This window comes from Bufo gargarizans, chromosome 6 (assembly GCF_014858855.1).
Source record: "Bufo gargarizans isolate SCDJY-AF-19 chromosome 6, ASM1485885v1, whole genome shotgun sequence".
Taxonomy (NCBI): Eukaryota; Metazoa; Chordata; class Amphibia; order Anura; family Bufonidae; genus Bufo; species Bufo gargarizans.
The window spans coordinates 205,200,851-205,228,162 of record NC_058085.1 but is presented as its reverse complement, the minus strand read 5'-3'; the positions used below and the strand labels follow the sequence as shown (position 1 = coordinate 205,228,162).

The 27,312-nt window shown below is 42.5% G+C and overlaps 1 protein-coding gene across 1 annotated transcript in view; it reads right to left on the bottom strand.

The window, feature by feature from the left end:
- Nucleotides 1-2,424: 2,424 nt before the first annotated feature.
- The window catches only part of DUSP13 (dual specificity phosphatase 13), a 94,988-nt gene continuing 70,100 nt past the window's right edge, over nucleotides 2,425-27,312 (bottom strand). Inside the window, exons 2-3 of the mRNA XM_044298307.1 lie at nucleotides 4,859-5,076; nucleotides 2,425-3,176 (exon numbers count right to left, since the gene is read on the bottom strand). Of these exons, the coding sequence (XP_044154242.1) occupies nucleotides 2,920-3,176; nucleotides 4,859-5,076 (475 nt within the window). The 3' untranslated portion in view covers nucleotides 2,425-2,919. The remainder of the gene's footprint in view (nucleotides 3,177-4,858; nucleotides 5,077-27,312) is intronic.

Below are 27,312 nucleotides of genomic sequence, written 5' to 3'. Positions count from 1 at the left end.
CGAACTATACAGTTCGGGTTCGCTCATCCCTATTCGTCTGCTGTCCGAAAAATAGCAAAGTTCAGAAGGAAGCTGGTTTGCTCATCCTTAATGCAAGTGGTTGTTAAATGCCATATACATTTTACTATAGGCCACATTGTAATTTCTTAATATGTATTATAGTTGGAAAAGTGAAAAGGTTTTCTTTACACAAGTTGAAACATACTTATTGCAAGCAAATGTAAATAATGACATATAAACAGCCATGGTCAACAATTAAAGGCTATGGACAGCTTTTGGAGCATTTTTTTATTGTTAAATTCTAATAATCAGGTTACAAATTTTAAATTTCCAATTGGTCTCTGTTAAAAAACGTTCAACTGTTTGTCTTCTACAGACTTAAAGTGGTTGTCCCACAAATAATATTCAGCAGTTTTCAAACCAGGATCTGAATATTTCTGTAATAGCCTGTCATTAAACATTTAGTATAGCCAGTGGTTTAGTTCAATAAAATGTATCTGTTTTGCATCATTTGCCGTTTTTTCTTTCTCATTTCTCTGTTCATCTCATTCAGGTGGACACCCATGCTCAGTTCCATCAGTTCCACCATGTGATAGGGAGACAGCTGCAGCAGAAAAGATAAACCCTCCTCAGCTGGACATGCCCCCTAAGGCTACTTTCACACTAGCGTTCGTCGGTCCGCTCGTGAGCTCCGTTTGAAGGAGCTCACGAGCGGACCCGAACGCCTCCGTCCAGCCCTGATGCAGTCTGAATGGAGCGGATCCGTTCAGACTGCATCAGTCTGGCGGCGTTCAGCCTCCGCTCCGCTCGCCTCCGCACGGACAGGCGGACAGCTGAACGCTGCTTGCAGCGTTCGGGTGTCCGCCTGGCCGTGCGGAGGCGTGCGGATCCGTTCAGACTTACAATGTAAGTCAATGGGAACGGATCCGCTTGAAGATGTCACCATATGGCTCAATCTTCAAGCGGATCCGTCCCCCATTGACTTTACATTGAAAGTCTGAACGGATCCGCGCAGGCTACTTGCGCACTTGCGAAATTTTTTAAAGTTATTAATGCAGACGGATCCGTACTGAACGGAGCCTCCGTCTGCATTAATATGATCGGATCCGTTCAGAACGGATCCGATCAAGCGCAAGTGTGAAAGTATCCTAAACTGTCAACTTGATATAAATCTACCATAGCAACTGGAACAATGAATGTGGAGAATTCTAAGTCCATGAGGTGCAGGGCTGGTTTTAGCTTAGTTAGGCCTCTTTCACACTTGCGTTGTCCGGATCCGGCGTGTACTCCACTTGCCGGAATTACACGCCGGATCCGGAAAAAACGCAAGTGTACTGAAAGCATTTGAAGACGGATCCGTCTTCAAAATGCGTTCAGTGTTACTATGGCACCCAGGACGCTATTAAAGTCCTGGTTGCCATAGTAGGAGCGGGGAGTGGGGGAGCGGTATACTTACAGTCCGCACGGCTCCCGGGGCGCTTCAGAATGACATCAGAGCTCCCCATGCGCATGGATGACGTGCCATGCGATAACGTGATCCATGCTCTTGGGGCGCCCTGACGTCACTCTGGAGCACCCTCTGCTGCTCCCCCGCTCCCCACTGCACTTTACCATGGCTGCCAGGACTTTAGCGTCCCGGCAGCCATGGTAACCACTCTAAAAAAGCTAAACGTCGGATCCGGCAATGCGCCGAAACGACGTTTAGCTTAAGGCCGGATCCGGATCAATGCCTTTCAATGGGCATTTATTCCGGATCCGGCCTTGCGGCAAGTCTTCAGGATTTTTGGCCGGAGCAAAAAGCGCAGCATGCTGCGGTATTTTCTCCGGCCAAAAAACGTTCCGTTCCTGAACTGAAGACATCCTGATGCATCCTGAACTGATTTCTCTCCATTTAGAATGCATTAGGATAAAACTGATCAGGATTCTTCCTTCATAGAGCCCCAACGACGGAACTCTATGCCAGAAGACAAGAACGCAGGTGTGAAAGAGCCCTTAGAAACAGATTGTCATGCACTGTATAATGTCTGATTTTCTGACTCTGTAGCACTCATCTGTACTTTCCTAAGAGCCCATAAACTCTCATTTAAGTCACATTCAATTCAGTGTTAATGAGCTGTCAGGTAATTAGAGATAAGATATACAAATCTTGCCCTTACAGAAATTCTCTGATAGATCTGTGTTGTGAGGTATCACCCTTTGAAAAATAAGCATCTTAATGGTGCCACCTTTTGAAAATGGCTTCCTATGAGTCAAAGTCCAACTTTTTTAACAAGCCTGGAGGCATAACAAGGAAAATATCCACCCTTAGGCCCCTTTCACACGGGCGAGTTTTCCGTGCGGGTGCAATGCGTGAGGTGAACGCATTGCACCCGCACTGAATCTGGACCCATTCATTTCTATGGGGCTGAGCACACGAGAGGTGATTTTCACGCATCATTTGTGCATTCCATGAAAATCGCAGCAAGCTCTATTTTGGGCGTTTTTCACGCAGCACCGGCCCCATAGAAGTGAATGGGGCTGCGTGAAAATCGCAAGCATCTGCAAGCATGTAAGTTTTCTCGGAAAGAAAATGGATCCGGCCCCTATTGACTTACAATTGTTTTAGTGCCAGATCCGTCATGGCTATTTTAGAGATAATACACCTACAACCAGATCCGTTCAAGCATTTTTTCTGATCCATGACGGTTCCAGCAAAAATGCAGATTTCAAAGTAGCCTTAGACAGGATACTGAATATAGATTTCAGTAAAAAGCAGTATGTAAAGGCAGTGAAAAATGAAAATTTTAGAAGACCAATGGTCACAAAAATAATAAGCACTAATTTTTTATCCATAATAAAGTAGAATGTAATAATAAAAAAAAAAACTAAAGCTGTCCAGCATTTGAATAGAATAAATGTAATCATGCTAAAAAATGTAGGTTATGCTCTCTTCTGTTCACTTCTTCCCCCTTCGTGCTGGTTTGTCTCTAATCTAGTCTGGTTTTCTCTAATCTGACAGAGTTCTTCATCCAGGTGTAGAAGCTGCCGAAGAAAACCTTTGTTGGGGGATATCCAGCGGTTCTTCTGTACTGTGCGAATGGCTTCAACAAGGGAGAGATGATGATGGATCATTAGGTAAGCCAGAACCAGAGTTGCAGATCTACTGATACCAACAACACAATGTACCAGAAGCCTGGCTGCAAAAGAGTACATGTCATGGTCAAAAAAAGATTGTTTATTTTGACTTTTAACAAAAAATATTTTTCAGTTACAAACTTTAGCCCGTGTCCTGACACAGCCATTTTTTACCTTCCTGACAGAGCCTATCTGACATGTCATTTTATGTGCTAGTGATGTTGGAATGCTTTTACCTATCCAACCGATTCTGAGATTGTTTTCTCATGACAGATCAAACTTCATGTTAATGGTAAATTTGAGTCAATATGTTACCTTTATTTATAAAGAAAACCCCAAATCTACAGAAAATGTTTAAAAATTTACAATTTTTTAAATCTGAATGTCTCTTCTTTTAAGATTGACAGTGACACTTCATAAAATGGTTATTACTTATTATTTACCATATGTCTACTTTATGTTGGCAATATTTAGTTTAGTTTTGGAATGTTAGAAAGCTTAGAATTTTGGAAGCAGTTTTACGAAAATCTCCACAAACTGACTTTTTTAATGACCACATTTCAGAATCCACACCCTCAAATTATTCAAAACTGATTTTACCAACTTTGTTAACATTTTAGATGTTCCACGAGAAATGGAAAATCTTCAAAAAAAAAGTAAAATTATTGCATTTTAATAATTTTTTTCCTGTAACACAGCAGGGGTTAACAGCAAAACAAACCTCAATATTTATTACCTTGATTCTGCAGTTTACAGAAACACTTAATATGTGGTATAAGCAGTTACATGGACACACTGCAGTGCTCAGAAGGGAAGGAGTGGCATATGATTTTAGGAGGGCAGATTTGGTTTGAAAGGTTTTTGGGTACCATGTCACATTTGAAGAGACCCTGAGGAACCCCTAGAGTAGAAACCCCCAAGAGGTGACCCTATTTTAGAAACTATACTACTCAAGGAATTTATTGGGGGTGTAGTAAGTGCTTTGACCCCACAGGCATTTTACAGAATTTAGAAATACTTGGCCGTGAAAACTTGGTTGAACTTTGTTCAGTTTTACACAATAAAAGCATTTTTGAAAAAATTATGTTTTTGTGCTGCAATTTTCTGAGAATTTTATTTTTCTGGAAACAATTGTGTGGGGGTTCACTTTTTTGTGGGATAAGTTGATGTTTTTGTTGGTACAATTTTGGGGTACATAGTACTCTTTTATTGCTCAATATTACTCTTTTTGTGAGATGAGGTGACCAAAAAATGGTTTTGGCACTGTTAATTATTTATTTTTAACTTTTTATTTTTGTCCCACTATGGGACTTCAACATTTCAGGGTCTGTTACCTGTTTTAATACAGTGAAACTGTCAGTATTACATTATGAGCCTCGTGGACTTCCATAGCTGGTACACCCAGAAGCTTTTCTAAGGCTTCTGAGAGCCATATCAACAATCAGTACCCTGCCATCGCAGTGCTGGGAGCCACTTCCCTCTGCAAATCCGATAGATGCATTGACCCCAGCATATGAGAGGTTAATCCACCAACAACAGTGTTTTCAGTGACGTTGGCAGATACAGCAGGGGCCCTGTACTGATCAGCAGATCGTACATATATGACACTCTGCTGGAAGTCACTTCCCTCTAGGCCGTACATGTCATTTGTCTAGACAGTAGCTGTATACACAAAACTATGAGATATTTTTCTTATAGGTGCATTGGAGAAATAAAGTTAAAAAAATAAAAATAAAATTTTTACCTCCTGGTGTGGTCAATGCTTTGTGAATGAATTCTGATGCCGAATAGAAATATTTACTCATATCAAACTCGGGCACATCATTAGCTGGCACACCATAATATATGATGCTTGCCCCATAAAAGTCAGAATTGCCTTCAGAATACCTTCGTCCATGAGCTGCATTTAGCACATGTGTGATGCCTAGCTTCCACAGTTCATACCTGTTATTGGCAGTGTTCCTGTGGATGCAAAGATTAAATAGATTATAATCAGACATTAAACAGGTTTTATAAGAGCTATATTTTACAGGTCAGCATTTCGGATGACCTTAAAGGAGTTGTCCGAGTTATGAAAAAATTAAATAAAAAAAATAAAAAAATAATAATAATATATATATATATATATATATATATACAGTACAGACCAAAAGTTTGGACACACCTTCTCATTCAAAGAGTTTTCTTTATTTTCATGACTATGAAAATTGTAGATTCACACTGAAGGCATCAAAACTATGAATTAACACATGTGGAATTATATACATAACAAAAAAGTGTGAAACAACTGAAAATATGTTATATTCTAGGTTCTTCAAAGTAGCCACCTTTTTCTTTGATTAATGCTTTGCACACTCTTGGCATTCTCTTGATGAGCTTCAAGAGGTAGTCACCTGAAATGGTTTTCGCTTCACAGGTGTGACCTGTCAGGTTTAATAAGTGGGATTGCTTGCCTTATAAATGGGGTTTGGACCATCAGTTGCGTTGTGGAGAAGTCAGGTGGATACACAGCTGATAGTCCTACTGAATAGACTGTTAGAATTTGTATTATGGCAAAAAAAAAAGCAGCTAAGTAAAGAAAAATGAGTGGCCATCATTATTTTAAGAAATGAAGGTCAGAAAGTCCGAAAAATTGGGAAAACTTTGAAAGTGCCCCAAGTGCAGTCACAAAAACCATCAAGCGCTACAAAGAAACTGGCTGACATGCGGACCGCCCCAGGAAAGGAAGACCAAGAGTCACCTCTGCTGCGGAGGATAAGTTCATCCGAGCAGGGCTGGCCTTTGGGGTGTGCGGGCTGTGCGGCCGCACAGGGCGCCATAGCAACAGGGGCGCCGGGCGGCCGACAGCCCGCCGTGACGCAAATCTTTATTTTGCAGGGCCTGCGGGCGGGCGGCCGACTTACACAGTGTGACACATTGGTAACCAATGCCATGGTGACTGGGAGGGGGGGGGCAGAAATGTGCTGATGCTGCCCATCTGGAGGGGACAGGGAGAAATGTACCAATGCCATGGTGACTGGGGGGGACAGAGATGTGCTGATGTTGCTCCCCATCTGGAGGGGGCAGGGAGAAATGTACCAATGATTGGTACATTTCTCCCTGTCCCCTCCAGATGGGCAGCATCAGCACATCTCTGCGCCCCCCTCCCCAGTCACCATGGCATTGGTAACCAATGCCATGGTGACTGGGGGGGACGGGACAGAGATGTGCTGATGCTGCCCATCTGGAGGGGACAGGGAAAAATGTGCCAATGCCATGATGACTTGAGGGGCAGAGATGTGCTGATGTTGCTCCCCATCTGGAGGGGACAGGGAGAAATGTACCAATTATTGGTACATTTCTCCCTGCCCCCTCCAGATGGGCAGCATCAGCACATCTCTGTCCCCCCCAGTCACCATGGCATTGGTAACCAATGCCATGGTGACTGGGGGGGACGGGACAGAGATGTGCTGATGCTGCCCATCTGGAGGGTACAGGGAGAAATGTGCCAATGCCATGGTGACTGGGGGGGGGGGGTGCTGGAGTGGGAAAAGTGTGCAATGGGTGAGGGGGGGCTCATAGAGGACAGGGGGACAGTGTGCTTTCTTGCTACTACATCAACCCCCCCCCCCCCCAGGTATTTTGGGGGCCATTAAGGGTTGGACTTTAACTCCTTGCTGCTGATGTTGAGTGTGCACATAGCCACCAATCATAGTCCTCTCCCCCAGCACATCAGTTACCTTTAGGAGGGGGGGTATATTATTGGTGGCTATGTGCACAATCCGCATCATCCAACCCCTAATGCCCCCCAAAATGCCCGGTGTGGGGGGGGGTATGACAGGCAGGAGGAGTAATGTGTATGCGGGCCCTTGCCCTGCACTCGCTCAGCTGAGCTTGCATACATATTGTGCCCTGTGTCCACTGTCCTGTGCCCACTCTGCTAAAGCCTGGCATAGCCCAGCTATACCAAAGCAGACAGGCAGGAACTGTGATGTGATCATATTTATCATATGTATGTGTGTGTGTGTGTGTGTGTGTGTGTCTGTGTGTGTGTGTGTGTGTCTTCCTGTCTGTCACCATCACCATGCCCACTGTTCCTATGTCTTGACGCAGCTGCATCAGGACGTTCTGTGCGGAGGAAGAAGAAGGAAGAGGAGGCAGCGCAGCCAGCAGGGAGTCCGTGCGATAGACACAGGAAGGCACACTAAGGTAACACTACCACATGATCTACACTAGTGTTATCTGTGGTTTTACATAGGACTGCAGGTAACACTACCACATGATCTACACTAGTGTTATCTGTGGTTTTACATAGGACTGCAGGTAACACTACCACATGATCTACACTAGTGTTATCTGTGGTTTTACATAGGACTGCAGGTAACACTACCACATGATCTACACTAGTGTTATCTGTGGTTTTACATAGGACTGCAGGTAACACTACCACATTATCAGCACTAGTGTTATCTATGGTTTTACATAGGATTGCAGGTAACACTGCTACATTTTCAGAAATCAGAGAGCCATCACTGTCTGTGTTATCTGTATTCAGAGAGCTAAGTGTTATTTGTGGTGTTACATAGGACTGCAGGTGACATGTACTACATTATCTGTAGACTGTACTCAGAGAGTTATCACTGTGTTATCTGTAGTGTTACATAGGACTGCAGGTGACATCTACTACATTATCTGTACTCATAGAGTTATCACTGTGTTATCTGTGGTGGTAAATAGGACTGCAGATAAAACTTTTATGGTATATTCACAGGAGTCCCATAGATTCAGATACCGTATCGTGTAGTAGCAGGTAGCAGCATTATGGGTCCCAAAAAACTGTCAGGTGCACAGAATCGAAAACGAAGGGCTCTTATGGATTTGGCGGACAAGAAGAGTGCTGGAGTAATAAAAAAAATATTTTGGAACACCAGCACCTAGTGGTTTACAAACCACAGAAAAAAAAGATGAAGAAAGCTGCAGTAGCCAAAGTGATGTACATCTTCAGCTCAGTGAGCCTTCAACATCTAGAACATCTTTGGAAGAAGAGGATTCTAATATACCTTCTGGCCCAGACCCTTTTGATGAAACCATAAGCACATATGAAAAATCAAGCTTGACAGATCCTGCTTTATGGACAAAATTGATACCTAAGAATATTGATCGTATTTTAGATGTTGGTCTTGTACAGGTACAAGGTTTTGATTTTAAAAAAGATGCCTATAATCGGCATTTTTCTTCAGCATTCTATAAAAGAAAATTAGACAGTGGTGAAGAACAAACACGACAATGGTTGGTATACTCCTCATCGGCCAATAAAGTATTCTGTTTCTCTTGCAAATTATTTGATAAGAATCCTAAAACATTGCTTGCCCTTGGAGGATCAGATGACTGGACTCCTATGTCAAATATTTTGAAATCGCATGAAACCTCCAGCAGCCATTTTACAGCCCAGCAGATGTGGACTGAAACACAACTGAGGCTGAACTCAAAACATGCGATTGATCAAAACTACCAAAATCTCATGAGCCGTGAAAGGCAACACTGGAGATCTGTGATGGAGAGGCTGTTGAATATTGTCCAGTTTTTAGCAGAACGTAATCTGGCCTTCAGAGGCTCTTCGGATCGACTTTTTACATCTAATAACGGAAATTTTTTAGGTCTCGTCGAACTATTAGGAAAATATGACAGTGTGATGGCAGAACACTTACGCAGGGTGGTATCAAAAGAAACTGCGGACCACTACTGTGGAAAAACAATTCAAATTGAAATAATAAATCTTATCTCTGGCCAAACAGGTAATTGAGGACATTTTACAACGCTGCAGAAATGCAAAATATTTCTCCATTATTCTTGATTGCACACCAGATATAAGCCATAAAGAGCAGATGTCTTTTACAATTCATTTTTTGGAAGACCTTTCTGGAAATATTCAAGTAGAGGAACATTTCCTTGGTTTTTGTAAAGTAGAGGATACAACTGTAAAAGGATTGAGTGATTTCCTCCTTGAATTTCTTGCAGGAAAAAATTTGGACATTGATAATTGTCGTGGACAAGGTTATGACAATGGAGCCAATATGGCAGGAAAAAACAATGGTGTTCAGTCCAAAATTTTAAACATAAACCCAAGAGTAGTATTTGTACCGTGTGGTTGTCATTGTCTTAATCTGGTTATTGGAGATGCAGTACGTTCATGCAAGGAATCGATGCTACTATTTGGGATCATTCAGCGCCTTTACGTTCTATTCTCAGGATCCGTGAAGAGATGGAATATTTTGTCTGACCATGTTTCTGGTCTCACTTTAAAGCCTTTGTGCACCACGCGGTGGGAATGCCGTATAAATTGCCTAAAACCACTAAGACATAATCTAGGCGAAATACAAGAAGCATTGATTGTTTTGTCTGAGGAAACCCACACTGAACCAAACATTTGTCATGAGGCTAACACACTATCTCAGCAGATTGTGGAGTTTAAATGTATAATGTCATTGTGTGTTTGGTATGATATATTGTACCATGTTAATATTGTGAGCAAAGCTATGCAGAATGAGGCTGCAGATATAATTTTAGTCTCAAACCTAATCCAGAAATGTCACAATTTTTTTATACATTTCAGAGAGTCTGGATTTGAAAGCTCCTTCCAAATTGCAAAGGAACTAGCAGAAAAAGTGAATGTGGAGCCTGTTTTTAAAAAGCCTTCTCGTATCCACAGAAAATAAGCCTTGTTTGATTATGAATGCCAAAATGAACCTTTAACAGATCCCACGAAGAAATTTAAGATGGATTTTTTTAATGTTTTGGTTGATACTGCTGCTAAATCTTTGGAGGAGCGTTTTACTCAAATGGAACAGCACAACAAAGTATGGAGATTTTTATACGATATGAGACATCTTCCAGCAAGAGAAAACTTAAGGGACTGTTGCTTGCAGTTGCAGAAGGCATTAGAGAAGAGCAGCCAATCTGACATTAATGGTCTAGATCTTTCAGAGGAGCTTTGGCATATTCAAAGCCTACTACCTCAAGATGCTACAGCACCACGCCATACACTCAATTTCATAGTGAGAAATGGCCTGACTGACACATTTCCAAACATGTGGATAGCACTTCGGATTCTATTGACAATTCCTGTTTCTGTGGCGTCAGGAGAACGCAGCTTTTCCAAGTTAAAACTCATTAAAACGTATCTAAGATCATCAATAACTGATGACAGACTAACCTCTTTATCAGTATTATCAATTGAAAGCAATGTATTGAAGATGTTGGACATGAACAACGTGATTGATGAGTTTGCAAAGACAAAAGCACGTAAAGTTGTATTTTGAGGTTTAGATTAATATTACTTGTCAGGAGGTGTATATTTTGTCTACCACTGTTCCCAGTTATTATTGCATTTGCACATATATTATATAATTTAGCAGTTTTTTTCTGCATTTAATGTGTTTGACATACATTATTGTTACCAGACAATCCAGTTATTTATTATTGTACTTGTTTGCACTTAAATTATCTGTAATAAAAATAAAATATTTGATACAAAGATTTTTTTCCTCTTTGTGTGTGTTTATGCGACCAGGTGTAAGGAGGGGGGCGCCACAAGGTTAGCTCGCACAGGGCGCCTGAACACCTAAGGCCGGCCCTGCATCGGAGTCACCAGCCTCAGAAATCGCAGGTTAACAGCAGCTCAGATTAGAGACCAGGTCAATGCCACACAGAGTTCTAGCAGCAGAAACATCTCTAGAACAACTGTTAAGAGGAGACTGTGTGAATCAGGCCTTCATGGTAGAATATCTGCTAGGAAACCACTGCTAAGGACAGGCAACAAGCAGAAGAGACTTGTTTGGGCTAAAGAACACAAGGAATGGACATTAGAAATGTCTATATAGCTGTTTGTGAGACTTTATTTTTAAGATAACGACATACAGAAACTTTTTTTTAATCAACAAAAAGAACAAAACACACACAAAAAAAAACATCTGTGTTAGGGTACTTTCACACTAACGTTATTCTTTTCCGCTATTGAAATACGGTAAATGGTCTCAATACTAGAAAAAAAAAAAACGCTCCATTTTGTCCCAATGCATTCTGAATGGAAAGCAATCCGTTCAGTTTGCATCAGAATGTCTTACATTCCGTCCCTTGTACGGTATTTGACCGGACAAAATACCGCAGCTTGCTGTAGTTTGCTAGTCTAAACAGATGAAAATAAGTCATACTTAAATCTTGGCTAATTAATTGACATATTGCAACAAATGTATACCTCCATATACATTTTTTGACAAATTAATCATAACCTATAAAGATGAATCAATAAATTAGAATATAATCAAAAAATGTAATATATTTCAGTAATTCAGTTCAAAAAGTAAAACTCATATGATATAGATTCATTACACACAGAGTGATCTATTTCAAGGGTTTATTTCTTTAAATGTTGATAATTATGGCTTACAGTTTATGAAAGCCCAAAAGTCAGTATCTTAGAAAATCAAAATATTACACTGAACAAAAATATAAATACAACACTTTCGGTTTTGCTCCCAATTTGCATGAGCTGAACTCAAAGATCTGAAACATTTTCTACATACACAAAATTACTCTCAAATATTGTTCACAAATCTGTCTAAATCTGTGTTAGTGAGCACTTCTCCTTTGCCCGAGAAAATCCATCCCACCTCACAGGTGTCGCATTTTTTCAATACGGCGAATGGCGTAACGGAAAAATATATCAAAATGGCTAATTTGCCAATTTTTCATCGCTTCTCTTACTCATAAAAATTTGAAAAAAAGTGATCAAAAAGTCAAACACACTTCAAAATGGTGTCGTCCCGCAAAAAATTAGCCCGCACACAGCTCAGTAGGCATAACTATAAAAAAAATGTTTGTTTTTTTTAAGTTTTAATTTACTTTTACAATATTTAGACCTATAAAACCTATGTATATATATTGGTATTTTTGTAATCATACTGACCCAGAGAATGTAGGGCACAGGTCAGTTTTGGGGACAAAACCTATAAAATGGTGTTTTTTCCCAATTCCACCTCATTTGGAATTATTTTCTTGTTTCCCACTACATTGTATGCCGTATTAAATGGTGGCATTAGAAAGTACAACTTGTCTAGGAAAAAAAACAAGCCCTTATATCGATATGTGAATGGAAAAGTAAAAAAGTTATGGCCCCAGAAACTATGGTATCCAAAGTAAGTAAGGTTCCAAAGTTTTTAGTTAATTTTTTTTTATCAGCGTATTTCAAAAGCTACATTTTTTTGTTTGTTTTTCCATTGAAATAGCCCTGTAAGGGCTTGTTTTATTTTTGGCAGAATGTGTATATATAAAAAAAAAATGTAATGGCATAATTTTGGGGTACATCTAATGCAGAGGTAGGCAACCACCGACACTCCAGTGAGACTACAACTTTGAGCATGCATTCTTCCTCTGCTCTTCTCAGAAATCTCACAGAAATTAATAGAGCATGCTGGGAATTGTAGTTAACAGCCACCAAAATTCCCCCACCTGGAGGCAGAAGGTTGAGCAGATCCCGAGGACTGAACATGACTCACAATAAAGTGCTGACTGCGGCTGAGAAACTTAGAGAGTTTGCCTGCTCAGAATCCCAAGAACGTTACCATGCTCCCAATTTCACCGTATCAATCGCATAGTTTCAGATCCACAAAGCCAACAGACACAACTTCAAACCATGGTCAGTAAACTCCTAATCAAAGAAATGTCAAATATCTCCCACTCCACTGAAAAGAACAGGTAAACAATGGAACGGGTCTCCTTTGTCCACACTTGCCATCCTCTAATGCCAAAAATTCAACAGACATTTAAGAAACTTTGGCCACTTCTAAAAAAAGCTTACCCAACTATCTAATCCTTTCAAGCCCCACCCCTCATATGTTTGAAAAGAGCAGCTAATCTTAAAAACAAACTTGTCAAGGCTGACGTGGAAAATCACACACATCAGCAGAGACAAACCTTCCTCAGGATATTACGTCATGGCACCTTGTCTTGCCTCCACTGTAGTGTCACGGCTGTTTAAGGGTAACCAGAGCATACACAGTAAGAAGAGCTACTGACCGGACCAAACTAGGGAAGAGAAAGGGTGACCCCTGTCAGACCCTCAACACTCTCCCTATGCTGCTAAAGCACATGCCCGGATCCAAATGGTGGAACGAGGCATGCCCACGTACCTTAGACTGATGAGCCCTGTAACCCCTACAATAGTGGAAGGGGCACGGCCACCGATGCCCTGCTCAGAATATGGAGGGAACCGTGGCCACCTCAGATCCAGTCAGGAAATCACCAGGTACACAACAATGTCTGCACACTTAGCTGATGGAGCTGCAGCCGCAGAGAAGACGGATCCAAGGGCCGCTGGCAATATCCGGAGTGCTTGCAGCAGCTGAACACAGGTCCAGAGAACTAGTAGCTTAACAAGTGAAGATACTCAAGGCAGAGCTACAACTCAAAAGAGAAATATAATCCACGCCCTGCAATAGGAGGAGGGGTGATTTAAAGGCAGGGAAATCAAACGCAGGAGAGACAGCTGGAAGTAAAGACCTCATCACAGGGGCGGAGAAACAGAACAGTGAGAACACCTCCAAACTCTAAGTGACATCATCACAGGGGTGGAGACACAGAGCTGTGAGAACGTCTCAAAACTCTGGTAGTGACAGTACCCCCCCCCCTCTACGGGTGGACTCCGGACACCCAGGACCCACCTTCCCAGGATGAGCCCTATGAAATGCCCTGATAAGGCGAGTGGCTTTAATGTCCGACATCGGAACCCACATCCTCTCCTCAGGACCATAACCCTTCCAATGAACGAGGTACTGAAGAGAACCGCGGACAATGTGAGAGTCCACAATTCTGGAAACCTCAAACTCCAGATTGCCATCAACCAAAATCGGAGGAGGAGGCAAAGAGGAGGGTACCGTGGGCTGGACATATGGTTTTAAGAGAGATCTGTGAAATACATTATGTATCTTCCAAACCCGTGGAAGATCAAGGCGGAGGGCAACAGGATTGATGAGTGACAACATTTTATAAGGCCCAATAAACTTGGGACCCAATTTCCAGGAGGGAACCTTCAGTTTAATATTTCTTGTAGACAACCACACCAGATCACCCACATTCAGGTCCGGACCAGGCACACGTCTCTTATCAGCCACACGCTTATACTTCTCACTCATCTTTCTGAGATTACTCTGAATCTTTTGCCAAATGGTAGACAAAGACGAGGAAAATCTCTCCTCCTCAGGTAAACCAGAAAGAGCCCCTCCCGAGAATGTCCCAAACTGCGGATGGAACCCATATTCACCAAAAAATGGTGACTTATCAGAAGATTCCTGCCGACGGTTGTTCAAAGCAAACTCAGCAAGAGTGAGAAATGAACACCAATCCTCCTGGTTCTCCGCCACAAAACAGCGCAAATATGTCTCCAGATTCTGATTGAGGCGCTCAGTCTGACCATTCGACTGCGGGTGAAAAGCAGAAGAGAAGGACAGCCGAACCCCCAGGCGAGAACAGAAAGCCTTCCAGAACCTGGACACAAACTGCGTGCCTCTATCGGAAACAATATCAGAGGGAATTCCGTGCAATTTAACAATATGGTCGACAAAAGCTTGCGCCAATGTTTTAGCATTGGGTAAACCAGGGAAAGGAACAAAATGAGCCATCTTGCTAAAACGGTCCACGACCACCAGGATCACCGACTTCCCCGAGGAACGAGGAAGATCCGTGATAAAGTCCATGGACAGGTGTGTCCAAGGACGGGAAGGTATGGGTAACGGGAGAAGGGAACCTGAAGGTCGTGAACGAGGGACCTTAGCGCAAGCGCACGTCTCACAAGCAGCCACAAAACCCTCCACAGACTTACGAAGAGCCGGCCACCAAAATCTCCGAGCAATGAGATCTACCGTGGTTCTACTCCCGGGGTGACCAGCAAGAACCGTATCATGATGTTCCTTAAAGAGTTTGTGACGTAGCTCAGGAGGCACGAACAACTTCCCGGAGGGACAACGGGCAGGTGCCTCAGTCTGGGCAGCCTGGACCTCGGCCTCCAAATCGGAATATAGAGCAGAAACAACTACCCCCTCCGCCAAAATGGGACCCGGGTCCTCAGAGTTTCCTCCTCCCGGAAAACAGCGAGAGAGAGCATCAGCCTTCACATTCTTGATCCCAGGGCGGAAAGTAACAACAAAATTGAATCTGGAGAAGAACAGAGACCATCTGGCCTGTCTCGGATTCATACGCCTGGCCGACTCCAAGTACGCCAGATTCTTATGGTCGGTAAAAACGGTGATAGGGTGCCTGGCCCCCTCCAACCAATGGCGCCATTCCTCGAAAGCCAACTTGATGGCCAACAACTCCCTATCTCCCACATCATAGTTTCTCTCTGCCGGGGAGAGTTTTCTAGAGAAAAAGGCACAAGGTCGCCATTTGGCAGGAGAGGGGCCCTGGGACAAAACTGCACCCACACCCACCTCGGAAGCATCCACCTCAACAATAAAAGGTAAGGAAACATCGGGATGCACCAAGATGGGAGCAGACGCAAAACTCTCTTTAATCTTAGAAAAGGCTGCAAGCGCCTCCTCCGACCAAGAGGAAAAATCCGTCCCCTTTTTTGTCATGTCAGTAAGGGGTTTGACAATAGAGGAATAATTCAAAATGAACTTTCTGTAGTAGTTAGCAAAACCCAGAAAGTGCATCAATGCCTTCTGATTTTCAGGAAGCTCCCACTCCAGCACAGCACGGACCTTCTCTGGATCCATGCGAAAACCAGAAGCAGAGAGGAGAAAACCCAGAAATTGAATCTCCGATACCATAAAAAGACATTTCTCCAGCTTGGCATACAGTTTATTCTCCCGCAGTATCTGCAGGACCTGAAAAAGATGATCCTGATGGGTCTGAACATCAGGGGAAAAAATCAAAATATCATCAAGATACACCAATACAAATTTCCCTATTAAATGATAGAAAATACTATTAACAAAATGCTGAAAGACGGCCGGAGCATTCATCAGGCCGAAAGGCATAACGAGATTCTCGAATTGCCCGTTAGGGGTATTAAAGGCCGTTTTCCATTCATCCCCCTCTCTGACCCTGACCAGGTTGTACGCGCCTCTCAGATCCAATTTGGAAAACACCTTGGCCCCAACAATTTGGTTGAAGAGGTCTGGGATCAGAGGAAGGGGATAGGGATCGCGAATCGTGATACAGTTCAGCTCCCTAAAATCTAAACAAGGTCTCAGAGAGCCATCTTTTTTTTTTAACAAAAAAAAAAAACCTGCGGCAACAGGTGACTTTGAGGGACGAATATGCCCCTTCTCGAGACTCTCGGAGATATAGGTTCGCATTGCGAGTCTTTCCGGTTGTGAGAGATTGTAGAGGCGTGCTTTTGGCAGCTTGGCGCCGGGAATGAGGTTAATGGGACAGTCAAACTCCCGGTGAGGAGGTAGCTCCTGAACACCGCTCTCGGAAAACACATCCGAGAAATCAGAGAGAAATGATGGCACAGTTTTAGTAGACACCTCTGCAAAAGTCGCTGTGAGACAATTCTCTCTACAAAAGTCACTCCACTCATTTATTTGCCTTCCTTGCCAATCAATAGTGGGGTTATGTCTAGTGAGCCAGGGTAGCCCCAAAACTAGAGGAGAAGGCAATCCGTTAAGGACAAAACAAGATATCTCCTCCACATGAGTGTCACCTACAGCTAGCCGGATATTGTGAACAATGCCTTTCAGAGATCTCTGCGAGAGTGGAGCAGAGTCAATAGCAAAAACAGGTATATCCTTTTCTTTTTTTTTTTTTGAACAATAATTTTTATTAAGAATTACATAAAAAAAAAAAAAAAAAAGGTTACAATTGCATGAATACAATCACATGTATACATTCGTAGCAGAGGTATTTTTAGGCACTTGTGAAACTTCTTTAGAAAATTGGAGATTACACTTCATAAGACAGATAAACTAATACCAGTAATAAGAAATGACATCACAGGTACTTCACATAGCAAAATATTAGTGTACAGGTAACGCAACAAGACTGTAGCGTTATAACCTAATAGAAGCATTGGGAGGTATCTTGCACTTATTGTCGTTCAGCCACATATCCCAATTATTTAGAAAGGTAACTTTCGAGTTCCTAGATGAAGCCCAAATTCCTTCATATAAACAACAATTATCTAGCGTTCTAAGAATTCTCTTGATATTGGGAAGATCACCGACTTTCCAGCAGGCAGCAATTTTCAGGCGGGTAGCAAATATTAAATGACTAACAATGGATCTATAATGATGAGGGAGTTCAATAAGGCCTACAGATAAAAGAGCCATCTTAGGAGAGGGTGTGATATGGGAGCCTGCCAGATGAGATATTAATTCAAAAATTGAGTTCCATAAACAATTAACTGATGGGCAATCCCACCACATGTGTATGTATGTACCAGAGGCATTACCACATCTCCAACATGCTTGCGACATTTCAGGAAATATTTTATTCAAGTACATAGGGGTTCTATACCATCTATATAGTATTTTTCTCGCTCCTTCTAAATGGTCTGAGCATTTGGAAAGTTTAGATACAGAGGTGAAAGCTTCCCCCCATTCCGCTTCTGTGAGATCAGAGCCCAACTCAGAGTTCCACAAGTCCATGGTATGTTGTAAAGGATTTGTGCTAGATTCTTTTAGTAGTTGATATCCTTTAGTGATACCTTTATCTAGTCTATGTGTCATATGGATCCAATCCATTAGCGAATGGTTTTGTGAGATGAATTGAAAATTCCTTGGGGATTGAAGTAGATGTCTTATTCTAAGGTATTTATAGAAATCTGAGTTGGGGATGCTGAATTCTTTATGAAGATAAGCAAAATCGACAAAAACTTCATTAATTCTCAATTGACCAATATCTGTAATACCGGAGGATATCCAGTTACTAATCTGAAGGTCTGGTATGGCTAATTCGCATATTTCTAGAGGTAGGGAGGAGATTGAAGAAGTAACTAATTTTTCTGTTCTAGCAATGACATACCAGATGCTGTAGATTGCATTCAGGGTTGATAGTGAAGAGACATGTTTAATACCAAAGACCGCTGTGGCTGAGAGCCATAAGTTTAAGTCATGGGCACCCATTATATTTTTCTCCAGTACAACCCATTTTTTAGAAGTATCATTTTTAATCAAGTATCTCATTTGATCAAGTATAGAAGAGGCATAGTAGTGTTTAATAGAAGGGATGTTGAGTCCGCCTGTTTTAAGTGATTTTTGAAGAATGAGACCTTTCACTCTGGGTTTAAATTTCCCCCATATGTGTCGGTTGAGTAAGGATTGTAGTTTTGATAAATATCCTTTGGGAATGGCAATTGGAATATTACGAAACATATAAATGATTTTGGGTAATATCATCATTTTAATTGCTGCTATTCTCCCTAACCATGAAAGAGAGTCCATTCTTAGGTTGTTTAAGGAATCATTTATCTTGTTATATAGTGGCCAAAAATTAACTTTGAATAATTTACTAGTAGGGAATGCAAGCTGAATGCCTAGGTATGTCAATGACTCTACAGCCCAGGGGTATTTGTACGAGTTGGAGATTAAGTTTTTGGTAGTTCTGGATAATCCCAGGTCAAGAATTTGAGACTTGTTGATATTAACTTTATAAAAGGACGCTTTGCCAAATTTAGAAATTATATTGTTAATAGCATTTAAAGCAGTTGCAGGGTTTGATGTTAAGATTAACACATCATCTGCAAAAAGACCTATGCGGTGATCTGTGTTTCCCACCGTTATCCCTTTAATGAGAGGGGAGGTTCTGATATGCTCCGCAAAGGGTTCCATTGCAAGGGCAAATATTAAAGGGGACATGGGGCATCCTTGTCTGGTTCCATTCTTAATATTGAATGGAGCAGATAAGAAACTAGATGAGTAAATAGAGGCGCTGGGGTTGGAATATAAAGACATTACCGCAGACAGGAAAAAATCACCAAATCCAAATTTTTTCAAGGTTGCATGAATGTATTTCCAATGTATCCTATCAAACGCCTTCTCCGCGTCCAAGGAGAGGAGCAGAGAAGGCATTCGGGTGGAGTGTGCTACATCTAAAAGGTCTATGAATCTCCTAGTGCCATCTGATGATTGCCTGTTGGGGACAAAACCAATTTGGTCATTAGCTATTAATGTGGGAAGAATGCCAGATAATCTTTTTGCCAAAATTTTCGCAAAAATCTTTATATCTGAGTTTAGTAGCGATATAGGCCTGAAGTTAGCCGGCTTGTCTGCAGATTTACCAGGTTTTGGGAGCGTAATTATCAGTGCGTTTAACATATCTTTGGGGATCGACTCCTGTTCTGCTATTAAGTTGAAGGATCTATTCAAAAAGGGGTTTAGAATGTGTGAGAAAATTTTATAATATTCATTTGTAAGCCCGTCTGGACCAGGAGATTTATTGTTTTTGAGGGAATGTATTGCTTCAGAAATTTCCTGATGTGTGATTTTAGCGTTAAGGGATTGATTTTGGGCTGATGTTATGGAAGGAAGTGATATACCAGTAAGGAAATCATTAATATATTCAGTAGTCGGTTGGACAATGTCAGATGCTTTCTCCAGATTATATAAATTTTCATAATATTTGGCGAATTCCTCTGCTATATGCTTGGGATTATATAATTTTTGGTCTTGACTGTCGTATAAGAAGGGGATTCTTGATTTAATTTCTCTTTTTTTAATTCTATTAGCTAAAATTTTGGATGCTTTATTACCTTGAGAGTAGTGGTCTGAATTGACTTTACGCAGGTGGAATTCATGTTTTTTGTGTAAATGGAGATATAAATGGTGTCTGGCTGTTTTTAATTTGCTGAGAATTTTAGGGTCTAAAGAAATCTTAGAAGAATCCTCTAGGTTTTTGATATCAGCTAGTAATTTATCTAGAGTTTTCCGTCTATTCTTCTTTTGGATAGCCGCATGTTTTAACAAAACACCCCTTATAAATGCCTTGTGCGCACTCCATAATGTAATATCTGAAACCAACTTATTGTCATTGGATTTAAAATATTCTTTTAATGAATTTTCTACTTCTGTACGAATAGAGGAATTTTGGAGTAAGGAGTTATTGAGTCTCCATGGGGAATATATTCTATTACTATACTTGTCATCCAGAGTAAGAGTGATAAACGCATGGTCAGACCACGTTATATTAGAGATTGATACTTCTAACACTTTTTGAAGGAGCCATTTATCTGATACAAAGAGGTCAATTCTAGAGTAAGTATTGTGTGGGTGTGAAAAGAAAGTAAAATCTTTTTCATTAGCATGGTGAACCCTCCATATATCTAGAAGACCCTCTTGGAATAAGAATTCTCTGAGGTGTGAATTCTTTTGAGAGGGAAGAGGAGAGGGCAGCCTATCAATTGAGGAGTCAGGACACATATTGAAGTCGCCACAAATCAACAGAGAACCTTGCTTATAATCCTGAGCTAATTTGACTGTACGTTTGATAAAATTGATCTGATCAGCATTAGGGGCATATAGATTAACTATTGTGTATCTAGAGTTATTTATATCGCATATAATGATAATGTATCTGCCCTCTTCATCAATTATTGTATTATGACACTGGAAGGCAACAGAATTTTTGAAACCTATAATCACACCTTTTCTTTTATTTGAAGCTGATGAGAAAAAAATGTGTGGAAAGGAGGGGTGAGAAAATCTGTAGGAGTCTTCCTTATTAAGGTGGGACTCTTGAATACAGATGATGTCAGCTCCTTGTTTCCTCACCTCATTCCAACATGCTGACCGCTTAAATGGACTATTAAGACCTTTAACATTTGCAGAGAAGACTTTTATACCTTTACTAGCCATATTGATTTCTAATGCAATATGCTAAGATTTCTAACCTGAGATGATTGATTATTAGTGTGTAAGTGAAATAGTGAAGTACACCTATGTTACCGTAAAGAAATTGTGGGGAACGCAGATTTGAATCTTTGACTTCCTTTGTTTGAGGTAGACCTTTTTTGTGTAACCTTGTGAAACAATAAGATAAAACATAGAAAAAAAAGAGATTAATAAATAACAGAAACATAACAATGGTCTAACAGTGACCACAAGTAGTGATGTATCTCACTTAGTATGGGAGGCGTTAGGAAAACAGTGGATTAGGGAATGTGAACACAGAGATGTAATATGTGTTCTCAGAGGTAGAGCATCAGGGTGTGGAACCCATAAGAATAGAATAATAGTAGTATAACCAAATAAGTATAACATGGATGGATACTTATGGTATCAAAGAAACTGTCCAGCATAAGTTTCACGGAGGATTTCTTCCCACTTTGGTCCATTCTGGAGTTAGGTTAAGGTGGCTTCTATCAGAGGAAGGTCTATTAGAAGGAGAGTTCATTGCTTTGTCTCTTTCTTTGTCTTTGGCTTTGGCGCCCTCCGGTGGCACAGAGATGTTCCATTTGGCAAAAGCTACTGACGCTTCCTGTGGAGAAACTAGGACATTTGATGAATTTTGGTATCTCACAATCAGCTTGACAGGGAAACCCCATTTGTAAGGAATATTGTTATCCCTTAATGCTTTGGTGTATATTTGGAACTCGCGTCTCCTGCTCAGTGTCGCTGGTGATAAGTCAGTGAATAGGAGGACATTACAAAATCTTTCAGGGATATCCGTCCTCTTTTTTTGAGCTTCTCTCATTAGGGCGTCTTTTAGGTGATAAAAGTGTATTCTGGCAAGAACATCTCTGGGAATAGAGGCTGGAAGAGCTTTGGGTTTGGGAACCCGGTGAACCCGGTCTATTATCAACTCTGGCCCAGGAGTGTCTGGCAGATATGCCACTATGAGGTCCGCAATAAAGTCCTGCAGCTGAGAGTCCAGAACACTTTCAGGAATGCCTCTGAATCTAATGTTGTTTCTTCTGGAGCGATCCTCCAGATCAGCGATTTTAAGTTTCATGGTGGCTATGTCATCTTCAACCGCATTATGATTATCAACTAGTGAGTTATGCGCTGAGACAAATTCCTCCATTTTTTCTTCCAAATGTGCGGTTCTTTCTCCTATAGCGACTATGTCTGCATGAATAACAGAGATTGTCTCTTTAAAGTCGCCATGAATAGATCTTTTTAGATCTGACAGCATGTCCTGCATTGCAGTGACTGTTAATCCAGGATCTATGCCTGGTGACGCAGGGTAAGTATCAAGGGGAGGACTGTATGGCTGCTGTTCACTCACCCTCTTTTGTTTTTTTAGGTTCCTGTGAAGAAGGAGAATCGGATCCTGCTGAAGAGGGAGACCCTGGTGAACGCTGAATGAGCTCCGCTGCAGAGGACGGACAGGGCGCTCCCTCTGTGTGGCGGGAACCGGCGCCATCTTGTGAAGACCCAGGAGCTGGATGGAAGAATGCCGTCATTTTCTGAGGCTGCGATCCCTTCTTCCTTCCTCTGGTCATCATCGGAAGGAGTACTGGAGCAGGGTTCGTTCTGGGGTAGGTAAGTATCTCCAAAATCTTTGAAATATAACCGCTTTGTGCCGCTGTCGGAGTTCCACAGCCGGAGCTCTGGCACTATGCGACCTCTCCTCCTGGCATCCGGCCACGCCCCCCATATCCTTTTCTAATGTACAAACCTGAAAACCATGCAAAGCTACAAATTGAGTGTCAATAAGATTGACGGCCGCTCCACTATCGACAAAAATCTCACAAGGAATGACTTTGCTCTCTAGCGCCACCCTGGCAGACAGGATAAAACGGGAACTGCAGGTCAGAGGAATAGCATCAATTCCCACATCAACTTTGCCCAAAGTAGCAGATGAAGCAGAACCTGATGATCTACCTCTTGAGGTTTTTCTCTTATTATCGCTCTTAGTACAGTTCAGGAATCTCCTAGAGGGACAAACATTTGCCAAATGACCTATGCCCCCACAACAAAAACACACCATATTCTGAGGACTAAATCCTCTTTTATCAGGGGCAAGTCGGCCTAGCTGCATGGGCTCCTCCTCAGAGGGGAGCGAGACAGGATGAGACCCCTGCATACTGAATGAGTCCGCACCATTGCCCCTAGACTGACAATGGCTGGACGGAGAGGTCTTGTCTCTTTCCCTTAGACGCCTGTCAAGGCGTACCGCCAATGACATGGCAGACTCTAAGGACGTTGGTCTCTCATGGAAAGCAAAGGCATCTTTCAAACCCTCTGAGAGACCATGACAGAACTGACTTCGGAGTGCAGCATCATTCCAGCCTGAATCAGCTGCCCATCTCCGAAATTCAGAACAATAAAGCTCCGCAGACAGTTCGATTCTGCCAGAGCAACACGATCCGGGTCATCATATATCTGCCCCAGGGCCACAAAAAATCTTTCCACGGATCGAAGGGAGGGATCCCCTGATCACAGCGAAAAAGCCCAAGTCTGAGCATTACCCCTGAGCAGGGAGATGACAATCCTCACCCTCTGTTCCTCATTACCAGTGGGGACACAAACAAAAATGGAGTTTACAAGCCTCTCTGAAGCAAACAAAATTCTCACTGCCCCCGGAGAACTTTTCCGGAAGTGAGACCTTTGGCTCGCAACAGACTCCATGAGCCGGAGCAGAGCCCAATGTTTGTAGCTGAGTCACAGATTGACGGAGATCCGCTACTTCCAAAGAAAGACCCTGCATGCGGTCAACCAAGCCAGAAAGCGGATCCATGTCAACAAGGACGGTTTTGGTGGATTATAATGTCACGGCTGTTTAAGGGTAACCAGAGCATACACAGTAAGAAGAGCTACTGACCGGACCAAACTAGGGAAGAGAAAGGGTGACCCCTGTCAGACCCTCAACACTCTCCCTATGCTGCTAAAGCACATGCCCGGATCCAAATGGTGGAATGAGGCATGCCCACGTACCTTAGACTGATGAGCCCTGTAACCCCTACAATAGTGGAAGGGGCACGGCCACCGATGCCCTGCTCAGAATATGGAGGGAACCGTGGCCACCTCAGATCCAGTCAGGAAATCACCAGGTACACAACAATGTCTGCACACTTAGCGGATGGAGCTGCAGCCGCAGAGAAGACGGATCCAAGGGCCGCTGGCAATATCCGGAGTGCTTGCAGCAGCTGAACACAGGTCCAGAGAACTAGTAGCTTAACACGTGAAGATACTCAAGGCAGAGCTACAACTGAAAAGAGAAATTGTCATGGTCTTACCTCCTTGCTGTCCTCCTTCGTTTGACATGTGCTGGCGGCCATCTTGGTTTCTGGGTTTCTTGTAGCCTCCCACCCTGCGGCTCCTCCTTCCTACTGGGAGGAGCTGGATGCCTAGCTCATATATATAGGAGGTCTGTGGCTTCAGTTCCTTGCTTGGTCCTCCTGTGCTCACATGCTTCTAAGACTGCTGCTGCTTCTGGTTCCTGATCCTGGCTTCGTCTGACTACACTGCTGATTCCTGATCCTGGCTTCGTCTGACTACCCTGCTGATTCCTGATCCTGGCTTCGTCTGACTACCCGTCTGGTTCCTGATCCCTGGTTTCGCAAGACCCTGCTTCGGTTTAGCCATCCGTTTGGACTTTTGCCTTACAGCTTTATTTTCAATAAAGCCTTCTTATTTCCACTCATCTCTTGTTGTACGTCTGGTTCATGGTTCCATGACATTAGGACCAAGCCATGAATTCTGACGGTACAGGGCCATCCTCGCTACCTACGCTGGTTGCCAGACTTGATCAGCAGGATCACCTGTTGGGTCGGTTCGCTGTGGCGTTGCAAACCCTGCTTGAACGCACGGCTCATTTAGCTTCCGTTGCCGATGGGTCGGTTGTCGCTCCTGGGCCCGCTCCTACTGCCGCTCCGGTTGTTGCGCCAGAGTCTACCCCGACACCTGTTGCTGCGCCTGCGGTGTTTCGGGGTATGACCGGTTCTGCCCCCCTTCCACAGCGCTTTGGGGGAGAGCCAACTCAGTGCCGAGGTTTCCTTAACCAGGTGGGCATTTACTTCGAGTTGCTGCCACATGCCTTTCCTACTGAGAGATCAAAGGTGGGCTTCTTGATCTCGCTGCTCTCGGACAAGGCCTTGGCCTGGGCCAGCCCTTTATGGGAGAACAACAATCCGGTGGTTGCCGAGTTTTCTGGTTTTGTTGCTTCTCTTCGGAAGGTATTCGATGTGCCGGCTCGTGCTGCCTCTGCTGCGAAACCCAGAAAGCGCATCAATGCCTTCTGATTTTCAGGAAGCTCCCACTCCAGCACAGCACGGACCTTCTCTGGATCCATGCGAAAACCAGAAGCAGAGAGGAGAAAACCCAGAAATTGAATCTCCGATACCATAAAAAGACATTTCTCCAGCTTGGCATACAGTTTATTCTCCCGCAGTATCTGCAGGACCTGAAAAAGATGATCCTGATGGGTCTGAACATCAGGGGAAAAAATCAAAATATCATCAAGATACACCAATACAAATTTCCCTATTAAATGATAGAAAATACTATTAACAAAATGCTGAAAGACGGCCGGAGCATTCATCAGGCCGAAAGGCATAACGAGATTCTCGAATTGCCCGTTAGGGGTATTAAAGGCCGTTTTCCATTCATCCCCCTCTCTGACCCTGACCAGGTTGTACGCGCCTCTCAGATCCAATTTGGAAAACACCTTGGCCCCAACAATTTGGTTGAAGAGGTCTGGGATCAGAGGAAGGGGATAGGGATCGCGAATCGTGATACAGTTCAGCTCCCTAAAATCTAAACAAGGTCTCAGAGAGCCATCTTTTTTTTTTAACAAAAAAAAAAACCTGCGGCAACAGGTGACTTTGAGGGACGAATATGCCCCTTCTCGAGACTCTCGGAGATATAGGTTCGCATTGCGAGTCTTTCCGGTTGTGAGAGATTGTAGAGGCGTGCTTTTGGCAGCTTGGCGCCGGGAATGAGGTTAATGGGACAGTCAAACTCCCGGTGAGGAGGTAGCTCCTGAACACCGCTCTCGGAAAACACATCCGAGAAATCAGAGAGAAATGATGGCACAGTTTTAGTAGACACCTCTGCAAAAGTCGCTGTGAGACAATTCTCTCTACAAAAGTCACTCCACTCATTTATTTGCCTTCCTTGCCAATCAATAGTGGGGTTATGTCTAGTGAGCCAGGGTAGCCCCAAAACTAGAGGAGAAGGCAATCCGTTAAGGACAAAACAAGATATCTCCTCCACATGAGTGTCACCTACAGCTAGCCGGATATTGTGAACAATGCCTTTCAGAGATCTCTGCGAGAGTGGAGCAGAGTCAATAGCAAAAACAGGTATATCCTTTTCTTTTTTTTTTTTTGAACAATAATTTTTATTAAGAATTACATAAAAAAAAAAAAAAAAAAAGGTTACAATTGCATGAATACAATCACATGTATACATTCGTAGCAGAGGTATTTTTAGGCACTTGTGAAACTTCTTTAGAAAATTGGAGATTACACTTCATAAGACAGATAAACTAATACCAGTAATAAGAAATGACATCACAGGTACTTCACATAGCAAAATATTAGTGTACAGGTAACGCAACAAGACTGTAGCGTTATAACCTAATAGAAGCATTGGGAGGTATCTTGCACTTATTGTCGTTCAGCCACATATCCCAATTATTTAGAAAGGTAACTTTCGAGTTCCTAGATGAAGCCCAAATTCCTTCATATAAACAACAATTATCTAGCGTTCTAAGAATTCTCTTGATATTGGGAAGATCACCGACTTTCCAGCAGGCAGCAATTTTCAGGCGGGTAGCAAATATTAAATGACTAACAATGGATCTATAATGATGAGGGAGTTCAATAAGGCCTACAGATAAAAGAGCCATCTTAGGAGAGGGTGTGATATGGGAGCCTGCCAGATGAGATATTAATTCAAAAATTGAGTTCCATAAACAATTAACTGATGGGCAATCCCACCACATGTGTATGTATGTACCAGAGGCATTACCACATCTCCAACATGCTTGCGACATTTCAGGAAATATTTTATTCAAGTACATAGGGGTTCTATACCATCTATATAGTATTTTTCTCGCTCCTTCTAAATGGTCTGAGCATTTGGAAAGTTTAGATACAGAGGTGAAAGCTTCCCCCCATTCCGCTTCTGTGAGATCAGAGCCCAACTCAGAGTTCCACAAGTCCATGGTATGTTGTAAAGGATTTGTGCTAGATTCTTTTAGTAGTTGATATCCTTTAGTGATACCTTTATCTAGTCTATGTGTCATATGGATCCAATCCATTAGCGAATGGTT